General features: G+C 45.6%; 3 protein-coding genes across 3 annotated transcripts in view; 1 reads left to right on the top strand and 2 right to left on the bottom strand.

Moving 5' to 3' along the window:
* LOC144731553 (procathepsin L-like) overlaps window positions 1–13,755 on the top strand; it is a 429,171-nt gene that overhangs the window by 344,808 nt on the left and 70,608 nt on the right. The gene's annotated exons all lie outside the window — the stretch shown is intronic.
* LOC144731382 (uncharacterized) lies at window positions 2,013–3,228 on the bottom strand. Its single transcript, XM_078612400.1, has one exon. It carries the CDS (start codon window positions 3,105–3,107, stop codon window positions 2,013–2,015), a length of 1,095 nt encoding a protein of 364 aa, XP_078468526.1. The 5' UTR covers window positions 3,108–3,228.
* Window positions 11,157–12,372, bottom strand: LOC144731381 (uncharacterized). Its single transcript, XM_078612399.1, has one exon. The coding sequence runs from the start codon at window positions 12,249–12,251 to the stop codon at window positions 11,157–11,159; it is 1,095 nt and encodes a 364-aa protein (XP_078468525.1). The 5' UTR covers window positions 12,252–12,372.

Raw genomic sequence — 13,755 nt, 5'->3', positions numbered from 1 at the left:
AAAAGTGGTGGCAAAAATAGCGTTTCTGTGAAGACAGCTGTAACTGTTCATTGTGGGACTTTAAGAAGCATTGTCTGTAAGTCCGTTTATGTTCTTATAATATTGGGAATGCTGTTATAATGTTAGAATGACCATTATAATGCTGTAAATGCCTTTATAATGCTGTTAAATTGTTACGATTAATCTGAGGCCTAGTTAACAACGAAGCCTGAAACTTGCCTTATTGTAAATGTTACTTGTAATTGAATTATTCGAGTCAGACTCGTACCCATGTAACCTTATTGCGATCTTGAGAGCAAGGATGACGAAATATCTCATCCACAGTTCAGTATTATGTGTAGTGCTGTACATTTAGGCTGCAGTATGGTGATTACACGATGTGCCCTTACTTAATACAGTAGCTTCCTCTCTTGTATAGCTGTTCAGTACTAATGTGGGTGCCTGGTCCATCCAGGATCTATCGTTGAGTTTCATGTTATCTAAGACAATGTTATGACGCTGTAATATTCATTGTATTGATATTACAAAGTATGAACAGATGCTGTATTTGTGCTGTGTTTTTCCATTAGTTTTACCTCGTTCAATTCATTAAATACTTTGGAGTCAGATGTTCACCCTTGCTCTGAAAGTTTATTGGATGCGAGGTTATCTACTCGGATAGTGGTGCAACGCAGCGCACAGCGAGGCCGAGACAGAGTCTCAACTCTTTCTCAAAAGAGTCCTACCAAGTTTTTGTGGATCATCTTTACGAGATAATTGTTGCCCCCCCCCCTACTTTCATCCATTAGTTGGAAAGCGTGAAAAATAAATAATACACTCGTGTTGATCAACAACCAAAATGGCTTTCTGAACTCCCAAAGTTTTCCGAGCAGCATTTGCTAAAAAGCTGCCGTCAGATGCCCATCAGTAGGGCATGATCCATTGAACGAATTCCGTCCCGTATTCCCGGTGGTTATAGGCAAGAGCCCTCCATGAATCACGAGGGGCCGCTTTAGCAACATGGTATGTGTGATTGTTGAACTTCTATTGTACCGTACGTAGCCAAATGTGCTAACCGCATTGCACTATGGTTCACAGTAATAATAATAACAGCAACAAACAGATTTTACTGCTACTGTTGTCACCTGAACGAATGTATTTTGCTCCGTCGAAAATGCTTCGAAAGGGGCCCACTCTTGAAAATGGATTTCACCTGTAAAGTCACAGAGAGAGAAGTAAACACCACGCGGGTCGAATTCCAGTGCACAACATGGCCGCTTAAGGCACTGGGCTGCAATCAATGTACGTTAAACGATAGACCTGTAAAGTTTGCTGCGCTTTGAAAATATTGGTGCACAACGTTTATGCAGGAGATTTTCACGTAAAACATGTCGAATAAAAGTTTGCGTCAGACAATGTGAGTGGCGTTGCTGCTAAGATATAGCATACATTCTTTGATATCTCCGTTTTTCAGGTTTTTATTTTTACCCAAATGCCAAGGGTGAGTGGGCAAAGCTCAAAGCTCACTCCTGCGTAATATTCACACCCCTCCTCTGAAATACACTTCCCTTGTACATTAAGCAGTCTGCCTCCTAAACCTCCTTCTGTTCCTCTCTTGAAGCCTCACCTCTTCTAGACTGCCCATGCTCTTCCCTCCCCTCGGCCCTCCACTCCATCCCGTCCCTCCCCTACCCTTTTGTGATCCCTAAGTACCCTTTATCTCTGCGGCTGTCTGGAATGCTTTCCTTCCCACATTAGACATCCACTGGAGCTATGCACTTTTAAACCTATATTGAAAATCCATGTATTTAGAGCTGCTTTGTGTGTTTAGTTTGTTGTCCTTCCCCCACACCTCCGATTAGCACGGTTTGGTTACGTTCGGTGCGAAAGAAGTTCAAAATACATACCTACCTACATCGCTATTACTCATTCCTCAATTCTTCCATGCCCCTGCCAACTACATTATTGCATTTTGTCACTGTCTCAAGAATCAAGAGCCTTGAATTGATGGCTCTCCATTCATATAAACTTGATTAGACTGAGTAAATCCCTAATGACAGTACGTGATGAGGCTGCAGTCTTACCTCCTTATTCAAATCAGTCGACAGTTGTTGGAACTCGTCCGAGCTCCGATCGCGAAGCTCCGGGACAAACTCCTTGTTGAGAACTTTGAACCTGAGGCTGAATGTCTGCTCGTCGGGAGACTCGGATAAGCGAGGATCGGGGGCCGCCATGGCGACCATCGTCTCGTTCAGCGTCGCCGGGGCCTCGGGGGCCCGAGATTCGGTGGCTGTGGTCAGGGCGACGGTTGTTACCGCGGCGATGGACCAGAAAGTCACGGTCGGCTGTGAAGCTGGAGACGTGACGGCCTGCGACGGCGTTGAGGAAGCCGCACCAGGCGATGCTGATGATGCCAACGATGATGTTGTTTCTTGAAATTTCGGAGATGTTGATGCAAGAGAATCAGAGGGAGTCGCTTCCTCTGAGCGCGTGAGGTGGCTTGACTGCTTAGATGTAAAACTGGATGTTACGTGTGAAGCAGCAGATGTAGAAGCCATGGATTCTGGTGATGAAGCCGATATAGATGATATAGAACTCACTGCGATTGATGATAGTGAAAAAGCCGATCGGGTACTTGTTACCAATGGACCTCTTGATGATGCGAAAGAAGATGTTATTTCTTGAGATGTTAGATCTGTTTGTATTGATTCTGGATATGTGATATCAGTCACAGATGACACAGGAGAACTAGACAGAGGTGATCCTGTGTACTGTGATTCTGGAGATGTTGTATCAGTCACAGATGATACAGCCGAACTAGACAGTGGTGATCCTGTGTACTGTGATTCTGGTGATGTGATATCAGTCACAGATGACAGAGGAGAACTATACAGTACAGATCCTGTGTACTGTGATTCTGGAGATGTTTGATCAGATATGTCAGATGTCACGGCTGTTTGAGAATATAGCTCGGTAGAAGTCGAATCACTTGGTGACACAGAAACAGACGATGTCTCAGATGTTGTTTGCTGGGACACTGCAGATGTGGACATGGGGCTCATAGGTGATGTTAGCACAGTCGCGTCAGAAGCACCCGTCACAGTTGGTACAGGAACACTTGCAGTCATTTTCTCTGTCTGCTGGGACACCGGTGATGTGAGATCAGTCACAGTTGGTACAGGAGAACTATATAGAGGTGATCCTGTGTACTGTGATTCTGGAGATGTGATATCAGTCGCAGATGACACAGGAGAACGAGACAGTGCTGTTCCTGTGTACTGTGATTCTGGAGATGTGATATCAATGATAGATGACGCAGGAGAACTAGCCAGTGCTGATTCTGTGTATTGTGATTCTGGAGATGTGATATCAGTGGCAGATGACGCAGGAGAACTAGACAGAGGTGATCCTGTGTACTGTGATTCTGGAGAATCAGATGCCACAAGAGGTTGATTTGTTTCAAGAGAAAGAGCAAATGCAGAAGCCACAGACGAAGATACGGATGATACAGAAGAACGCCCAGGTGATGATGGGCCACTTGGTGTAGATGATGATGATGACAGTGTTGTTTGCCATGATTCTGGTGAAGTTGGTTCTGATGTTTGTTCAGATGAGTCAGATGTTTGATCTGAATATAGCTCAGTAGAAGCAGAGTCACTTGGGGACACAGAAACAGATGATGCCTCAGAGGTTGTTTGTTGTGACACAGGAGATGTGGAGAAGAGACTCAGAGGTGATGATGTTAGTACAGTCGAAGCAGTTGCCACATCTGGTACAGGAGAATCAGACAGCGGTGATCCTGTGTGCTGTGAGTCTGGAGATGTGATATCAGTCACAGATGACACAGAAGAACTAGACACTGGTGAGTCTGTGTACTGTGATTCTGGAGATGTGATATCATTGATGGATGATACAGCAGAACTAGACAGAGGTGATCCTGTGTATTGTGATTCTGGAGATGTGATATCAGTCACAGATGACACAGAAGAACTAGACACTGGTGAGTCTGTGTACTGTGATTCTGGAGATGTGATATCATTGATGGATGATACAGCAGAACTAGACAGAGGTGATCCTGTGTATTGTGATTCTGGAGATGTGATATCAGTCGCAGATGACACAGAAGAACTAGACAGTGGTGATCCTGTGTACTGTGATTCTGGCGATGTGATATCAGTCGCAGATGATGCAGGAGAACTAGACACTGGTGATCCCGTGTACTGTGATTCTGGAGATGTGATATCAGTCACAGATAACGCAGGAGAACTGGAGAGTGGTGATGCTGTGTACTGTGATTCTGGAGATGTGATATCAGTCGTAGATGATGCAGAAGAACTAGACAGAGGTGATCCTGTGTACTGTGATTCTGGTGATGTGATATCAGTCGCAGATGACACAGGAGAACTAGACACTGGTGATTCTGTGTACTGTGATTCTGGAGATGTCATATCAGTCGCAGATGACATAGGAGAGCGAGACAGTGCTGATTCTGTGTATTGTGATTCTGGAGATGTGATATCAGTGATAGATGATGCAGGAGAACTAGACAGAGGTGATCCTGTGTATTGTGATTCTGGAGATGAGATATCACTGATAGATGACGCAGGAGAACTAAACAGTGCTGATTCTGTGTATTGTGATTCTGGAGATGTGATATCAATGATAGATGACGCAGGAGAACTAGACAGAGGTGATCCTGTGTACTGTGATTCTGGAGAATCAGATGACACAAGAGGTTGACTTGTTTCAAGAGAAAGAGCAGATGCAGAAGCCACAGAAGAAGATACGGATGATACAGATGAACCCCCAGGTGATGATGGGCCACTTGGTGTAGATGATGATGATGATGACAGTGTTGTTTGCCATGATTCTGGAGAAGTTGGTTCTGATGTTTGTTCAGATGAGTCAGATGTTTGATCTGAATATGGCTCAGTAGAAGCAGAGTCACTTGGGGACACAGAAACAGATGATGCCTCAGAGGTTGTTTGTTGTGACACAGGAGATGTGGAGAGGAGACTCAGAGGTGATGATGTTAGTACAGTCGAAGCAGCTGCCACATCTGGTACAGGAGAATCAGACAGCGGGGATCCTGTGTACTGTGAGTCTGGAGATGTGATATCAGTCACAGATGTCGCAGAAGAACTAGACAGAGGTGATCCTGTGTACTGTGATTCTGGAGATGTGATGTCATTGATGGATGATACAGCAGAACTATACAGAGGTGATCCTGTGTATTGTGATTCTGGAGATGTGATATCAGTCACAGATAATGCAGGAGAACTAGAGAGTGGTGATGCTGTGTACTGTGATTCTGGCGATGTGATATCAGTCACAGATGACACAGAAGAACTAGACAGTGGTGGTCCTGTGTACTGTGATTCTGGCGATGTGATGTCAGTCGCAGATGACATAGAAGAACTAGACAGTGGTGATCCTGTGTACTGTGATTCTGGCGATGTGATATCAGTCGCAGATGATGCAGGAGAACTAGACAGTGGTGATCCCGTGTACTGTGATTCTGGAGATGTTTGATCAGATATGTCATATGTCACGGCTGTTTGAGATGAATATAGCTCGGTAGAAGCAGAATCGCTTGGTGACACAGAAACAGACGATGTCTCAGATGTTGTTTGTTGTGACACTGCAGATGGGGACATGGGGCTCATATGTGATGTTAGCACAGTCGCGTCAGAAGCAGCCGTCACAGTTGGTACAGGAACACTTGCAGTCATTGTGTCTGTCTGCTGGGACACCGGTGATGTGAGATCAGTCACGGTCGGTACAGGTGAACTAGACAGTGGTGATCCTGTGTACTGTGATTCTGGAGATGTGATATCAGTCACTGATGACACAGGAGAACTAGACAGAGGTGATCCTGTGTACTGTGATTCTGGAGATGTGATATCAGTCGCAGATGACGCAGGAGAACTAGAGAGTGTTGATCCTGTGTATTGTGATTGGGGAGATGTAAAATCAGTCACAGATGACACAGGAGAACTAGACAGTGCTGATTCTGTGTATTGTGATTCTGGAGAATCAGATGACACAAGAGGTTGACTTGTTTCAAGAGAAAGAGCAGATGCAGAAGCCACAGAAGAAGATAGGGATGATACAGAAGAACCCCCAGGTGATGATGGGCCACTTGGTGTAGATGATGATGATGATGACAGTGTTGTTTGCCATGATTCTGGTGAAGTTGGTTCTGATGTTTGTTCAGATGAGTCAGATGTCTGATCTGAATATAGCTCAGTAGATGCAGAGTCACTTGGGGACACAGAAATAGATGATGCCTCAGAGGTTGTTTGTTGTGACACAGGAGATGTGGAGAAGAGACTCAGAGGTGATGATGTTAGTACAGTCGAAGCAGCTGCCACATCTGGTACAGGAGAATCAGACGGTGGTGATCCTGTGTACTGTGATTCTGGAGATGTGATATCAGTGACAGATGACACAGGATAGCTAGACAGTGGTGATCCTGTGTACTGTGATTCTGGAGATGTGATATCAGTCGCAGATGATGCAGAAGAACTAGACAGAGGTGATCCTGTGTACTGTGATTCTGGAGATGTTTGATCAGATATGTCAGATGTCATGGCTGTTTGCGATGAATATAGCTCGGTAGAAGAATAATCGCTTGGTGACACAGAAACAGACGATGTCTCAGATATTGTTTGCTGGGACACTGCAGATGTGGACATGGGGCTCATAGGTGATGTTAGCACAGTCGCGTCAGAAGCAGCCGTCACAGTTGGTACAGGAACACTTGCAGTCATTGTCTCTGTCTGCTGGGACACCGGTGATGTGAGATCAGTCACGGTTGGTACAGGTGAACTAGACAGTGGTGATCCTGTGTACTGTGATTCTGGAGATGTGATATCAGTCACTGATGACACAGGAGAACTAGACAGTGGTGATCCTGTGTACTGTGATTGTGGAGAAACAGATGACACAAAAGGTTGACTTGTTCCAAGAGACAGAGCAGATGTAGAAGCCACAGAAGAAGTTACGGATGATACAGAAGAACCCCCAGGTGATGATGGACCACTTGCTGTAGATGATGATGATGATGACAGTGTTGTTTGCCATGATTCTGGTGAAGTTGGTTCTGATGTTTGTTCAGATGAGTCAGATGTTTGATCTGAATATAGGTCAGTAGAAGCAGAGTCACTTGGTGACACAAGAGATGTGGAGAAGGGACTCGTCCAAAGTGAAAGTGGCGATGTAGATGGCGCGCTGACAGACGACGCTTGCCCTGAGGAAACAGTCGGTGGGATCATCGTCGAGGCAGCCGTCACAGCCGTCACAGGTGCAATTGATGTTCCTGCTAGCGTTGATGCATCGGTTTGGTCAGATTTAGATGTCTTTCCTGGGAGCGTGGCCACGGTCGTGTAAAGAGTTGTGAACGTACAATCTTTGGCATCCTGATGTACGTCTGAAAAGATAAAAACATTAAGTTCAATAACAAGCAAGGAAATATTTAGCACATGCCACGAGATTTGAAACTCATTTCGAAAGCAGCAGTCGAATTAGAAGGGAGCATGCTAGGGAGCGTGACCTCCACGGAAACGGAGTCTGACGAGTTGGGGGTGCTATTCATCCAGCAGCTGATGACGATGACAATAACTCGGGGTGCGACAAAGAAGGGGGCATTCAGTCTCTGACTCGTACTGTATTTCAACGCAGAATCCAAGTAAAGCCCCATTGGGCTAAGAGGCTCTTTTTCAAGGGTTACTCGGCAGGCAGACAATTAGTGAGCAGGTGGGTGAGTGGGTTGAGTAGGTGAGTGAGCTGGTGATTGAATGGGTGAGTGAGTGGGTGATTGGGTGTGGTAGTGGGTGAGTGAGCGTGTTAGTGCCTGAGTGAATGGGTAAGGTGAGTGGGCGAGTGGGTGAATGAGTGAATTAGTGGTTGAGTGTGTGCGTCAGTGGGTGGGTGACTGGGTGGGTGACTGACCAGGTGAGTGACCGAGTGAGTGGGTGAGGGGGGTGTGTAATGCAAATTGAGCTAAGAAGCTCTTTGCGAGGGCGACTCGACCGGCAGACAACATCAAAGCACTGCTGGGATGTCATCTTGTTTAAGCTCTAAATTAAACGTAGGCTACCAGCTCCCTCCCCTTAAGCAGTCAAATCAACGCCAATCAGCATCACCCACGGTTCTGAGATGCAGCAACACCATCTAGCGTCTGCACAACGAGCCGCTTCGCTCCGTCTCCGCAGGCACGTTTACTCGATGAAAAGGAGTGAAATATACAAAGGCCCAATATTCGAGAACAATTGCCAATGACTTGTTAGACTATAACTGTATCCAATCCAGATCTCTCATGAATATGTGTAAGTGATTGCTACAAACTTGACTAGCGTATTTCTGTACAAGTGCTCTAATGAATTATTTTCAGTAACACTCCAGGCTTAATTTCCGTTGGGTTTTTTTCCGGCGTCGGCGATCCGTAAAGTATTTCTGCAGAAGTGCACACCCACGTGTGACGGGGCCCACTCCACTCTACGCAGTGACCTGCGGACACATCCACTGAGTGAGACATAAATCCTTGAGGTGAGGGGACGAACAGAGGGAGGAGGAATGAGCGGAGAGAAACTTGAGACAAGGGGATTCGCGAGGAGGCTGCGGCAGAGCCACTCGACCCATCATCCCTGTGGGGTCTATAAAACAAGAACCGCTTTGTGCGAAGCGCCGGTAACAACACGTTGCACGGTACTTACCATCTACCGAACTGCTGCCACACGCAAGGGCAAATGGTCCTAAGGCATTGCCTCCAGTCGTTCCGCCAACGAACAGCTCGTGAACATCTTCTGCCAGTATCTCCATGTCTTTTGGCTTATTAAACTTCAGAGTTCCACCGCAGTTCACCGAACCTTTGCTAAGAAATACAAAAATATATATTCACATGTGAGTCACGCACTGAAAACATGCGACATTAGATAAGTTGCCATCAACTGAATGTTTTATTGTTCTTACTCCGTGAGTTTACACAGGAAAGCTGCACTCAGTCTATTCTGCCTCACGGCAGGTGTTTTGCTCCACGGCAGGAGTGGGGGTGTGTGTAAACAGGAATTTTCTGTTTTGAGGTTGAGTTTGGTCACATGACCAGGAAGTTACAATTTGACAGTTTCTCAGCCACGAGGCATGGGCCAGCCATTACACAGAGTTCAGAATGGTGGCACAAATAGCGTTTCCGTGAAGACAGCTGTAACTGTTCATTGTGGGACTTTAAGAAGCATTGTCTGTAAGTCCGTTTATGTTCTTATAATATTGGGAATGCTGTTATAATGTTAAAATGACAGTTATAATGCTGTAAATGCCTTTATAATGCGGTTAAATTGTTACGATTAATCTGAGGCCTAGTTAACAACGAAGCCTGAAACTTGCCTTATTGTAAATGTTACTTGTAATTGAATTATTCGAGTCAGACTCGTACCCATGTAACCTTATTGCGATCTTGAGAGCAAGGATGACGAAATATCTCATCCACAGTTCAGTATTATGTGTAGTGCTGTACATTTAGGCTGCAGTATGGTGATTACACGATGTGCCCTTACTTAATACAGTAGCTTCCTCTCTTGTATAGCTGTTCAGTACTAATGTGGGTGCCTGGTCCATCCAGGATCTATCGTTGAGTTTCATGTTATCTAAGACAATGTTATGACGCTGTAATATTCATTGTATTGATATTACAAAGTATTAACAGATGCTGTATTTGTGCTGTGTTTTTCCATTAGTTTTACCTCGTTCAATTCATTAAATACTTTGGAGTCAGATGTTCACCCTTGCTCTGAAAGTTTATTGGATGCGAGGTTATCTACTCGGATAGTGGTGCAACGCAGCGCACAGCGAGGCCGAGACAGAGTCTCAACTCTTTCTCAAAAGAGTCCTACCAAGTTTTTGTGGATCATCTTTACGAGATAATTGTTGCCCCCCCCCCTACTTTCATCCATTAGTTGGAAAGCGTGAAAAATAAATAATACACTCGTGTTGATCAACAACCAAAATGGCTTTCTGAACTCCCAAAGTTTTCCGAGCAGCATTTGCTAAAAAGCTGCCGTCAGATGCCCATCAGTAGGGCATGATCCATTGAACGAATTCCGTCCCGTATTCCCGGTGGTTATAGGCAAGAGCCCTCCATGAATCACGAGGGGCCGCTTTAGCAACATGGTATGTGTGATTGTTGAACTTCTATTGTACCGTACGTAGCCAAATGTGCTAACCGCATTGCACTATGGTTCACAGTAATAATAATAACAGCAACAAACAGATTTTACTGCTACTGTTGTCACCTGAACGAATGTATTTTGCTCCGTCGAAAATGCTTCGAAAGGGGCCCACTCTTGAAAATGGATTTCACCTGTAAAGTCACAGAGAGAGAAGTAAACACCACGCGGGTCGAATTCCAGTGCACAACATGGCCGCTTAAGGCACTGGGCTGCAATCAATGTACGTTAAACGATAGACCTGTAAAGTTTGCTGCGCTTTGAAAATATTGGTGCACAACGTTTATGCAGGAGATTTTCACGTAAAACATGTCGAATAAAAGTTTGCGTCAGACAATGTGAGTGGCGTTGCTGCTAAGATATAGCATACATTCTTTGATATCTCCGTTTTTCAGGTTTTTATTTTTACCCAAATGCCAAGGGTGAGTGGGCAAAGCTCAAAGCTCACTCCTGCGTAATATTCACACCCCTCCTCTGAAATACACTTCCCTTGTACATTAAGCAGTCTGCCTCCTAAACCTCCTTCTGTTCCTCTCTTGAAGCCTCACCTCTTCTAGACTGCCCATGCTCTTCCCTCCCCTCGGCCCTCCACTCCATCCCGTCCCTCCCCTACCCTTTTGTGATCCCTAAGTACCCTTTATCTCTGCGGCTGTCTGGAATGCTTTCCTTCCCACATTAGACATCCACTGGAGCTATGCACTTTTAAACCTATATTGAAAATCCATGTATTTAGAGCTGCTTTGTGTGTTTAGTTTGTTGTCCTTCCCCCACACCTCCGATTAGCACGGTTTGGTTACGTTCGGTGCGAAAGAAGTTCAAAATACATACCTACCTACATCGCTATTACTCATTCCTCAATTCTTCCATGCCCCTGCCAACTACATTATTGCATTTTGTCACTGTCTCAAGAATCAAGAGCCTTGAATTGATGGCTCTCCATTCATATAAACTTGATTAGACTGAGTAAATCCCTAATGACAGTACGTGATGAGGCTGCAGTCTTACCTCCTTATTCAAATCAGTCGACAGTTGTTGGAACTCGTCCGAGCTCCGATCGCGAAGCTCCGGGACAAACTCCTTGTTGAGAACTTTGAACCTGAGGCTGAATGTCTGCTCGTCGGGAGACTCGGATAAGCGAGGATCGGGGGCCGCCATGGCGACCATCGTCTCGTTCAGCGTCGCCGGGGCCTCGGGGGCCCGAGATTCGGTGGCTGTGGTCAGGGCGACGGTTGTTACCGCGGCGATGGACCAGAAAGTCACGGTCGGCTGTGAAGCTGGAGACGTGACGGCCTGCGACGGCGTTGAGGAAGCCGCACCAGGCGATGCTGATGATGCCAACGATGATGTTGTTTCTTGAAATTTCGGAGATGTTGATGCAAGAGAATCAGAGGGAGTCGCTTCCTCTGAGCGCGTGAGGTGGCTTGACTGCTTAGATGTAAAACTGGATGTTACGTGTGAAGCAGCAGATGTAGAAGCCATGGATTCTGGTGATGAAGCCGATATAGATGATATAGAACTCACTGCGATTGATGATAGTGAAAAAGCCGATCGGGTACTTGTTACCAATGGACCTCTTGATGATGCGAAAGAAGATGTTATTTCTTGAGATGTTAGATCTGTTTGTATTGATTCTGGATATGTGATATCAGTCACAGATGACACAGGAGAACTAGACAGAGGTGATCCTGTGTACTGTGATTCTGGAGATGTTGTATCAGTCACAGATGATACAGCCGAACTAGACAGTGGTGATCCTGTGTACTGTGATTCTGGTGATGTGATATCAGTCACAGATGACAGAGGAGAACTATACAGTACAGATCCTGTGTACTGTGATTCTGGAGATGTTTGATCAGATATGTCAGATGTCACGGCTGTTTGAGAATATAGCTCGGTAGAAGTCGAATCACTTGGTGACACAGAAACAGACGATGTCTCAGATGTTGTTTGCTGGGACACTGCAGATGTGGACATGGGGCTCATAGGTGATGTTAGCACAGTCGCGTCAGAAGCACCCGTCACAGTTGGTACAGGAACACTTGCAGTCATTTTCTCTGTCTGCTGGGACACCGGTGATGTGAGATCAGTCACAGTTGGTACAGGAGAACTATATAGAGGTGATCCTGTGTACTGTGATTCTGGAGATGTGATATCAGTCGCAGATGACACAGGAGAACGAGACAGTGCTGTTCCTGTGTACTGTGATTCTGGAGATGTGATATCAATGATAGATGACGCAGGAGAACTAGCCAGTGCTGATTCTGTGTATTGTGATTCTGGAGATGTGATATCAGTGGCAGATGACGCAGGAGAACTAGACAGAGGTGATCCTGTGTACTGTGATTCTGGAGAATCAGATGCCACAAGAGGTTGATTTGTTTCAAGAGAAAGAGCAAATGCAGAAGCCACAGACGAAGATACGGATGATACAGAAGAACGCCCAGGTGATGATGGGCCACTTGGTGTAGATGATGATGATGACAGTGTTGTTTGCCATGATTCTGGTGAAGTTGGTTCTGATGTTTGTTCAGATGAGTCAGATGTTTGATCTGAATATAGCTCAGTAGAAGCAGAGTCACTTGGGGACACAGAAACAGATGATGCCTCAGAGGTTGTTTGTTGTGACACAGGAGATGTGGAGAAGAGACTCAGAGGTGATGATGTTAGTACAGTCGAAGCAGTTGCCACATCTGGTACAGGAGAACTAGACAGAGGTGATCCTGTGTACTGTGATTCTGGAGATGTTGTATCAGTCACAGATGATACAGCCGAACTAGACAGTGGTGATCCTGTGTACTGTGATTCTGGTGATGTGATATCAGTCACAGATGACAGAGGAGAACTATACAGTACAGATCCTGTGTACTGTGATTCTGGAGATGTTTGATCAGATATGTCAGATGTCACGGCTGTTTGAGATGAATATAGCTCGGTAGAAGTCGAATCACTTGGTGACACAGAAACAGACGATGTCTCAGATGTTGTTTGCTGGGACACTGCAGATGTGGACATGGGGCTCATAGGTGATGTTAGCACAGTCGCGTCAGAAGCACCCGTCACAGTTGGTACAGGAACACTTGCAGTCATTTTCTCTGTCTGCTGGGACACCGGTGATGTGAGATCAGTCACAGTTGGTACAGGAGAACTATATAGAGGTGATCCTGTGTACTGTGATTCTGGAGATGTGATATCAGTCGCAGATGACACAGGAGAACGAGACAGTGCTGTTCCTGTGTACTGTGATTCTGGAGATGTGATATCAGTGATAGATGACGCAGGAGAACTAGACAGTGCTGATTCTGTGTATTGTGATTCTGGAGATGTGATTTCAGTGGCAGATGACGCAGGAGAACTAGACAGAGGTGATCCTGTGTACTGTGATTCTGGAGAATCAGATGCCACAAGAGGTTGATTTGTTTCAAGAGAAAGAGCAAATGCAGAAGCCACAGACGAAGATACGGATGATACAGAAGAACGCCCAGGTGATGATGGGCCACTTGGTGTAGATGATGATGACAGTGTTGTTTGCCATGATTCTGGTGAAGTTGGTTCT

Source organism: Lampetra planeri, chromosome 39 (genome assembly GCF_965212315.1).
Source record: "Lampetra planeri chromosome 39, kcLamPlan1.2.h2, whole genome shotgun sequence".
NCBI classification, from domain to species: domain Eukaryota; kingdom Metazoa; phylum Chordata; class Hyperoartia; order Petromyzontiformes; family Petromyzontidae; genus Lampetra; species Lampetra planeri.
Note: the sequence above shows the minus strand (reverse complement) of the source record. Positions and strands in the feature narration are given on the sequence as shown.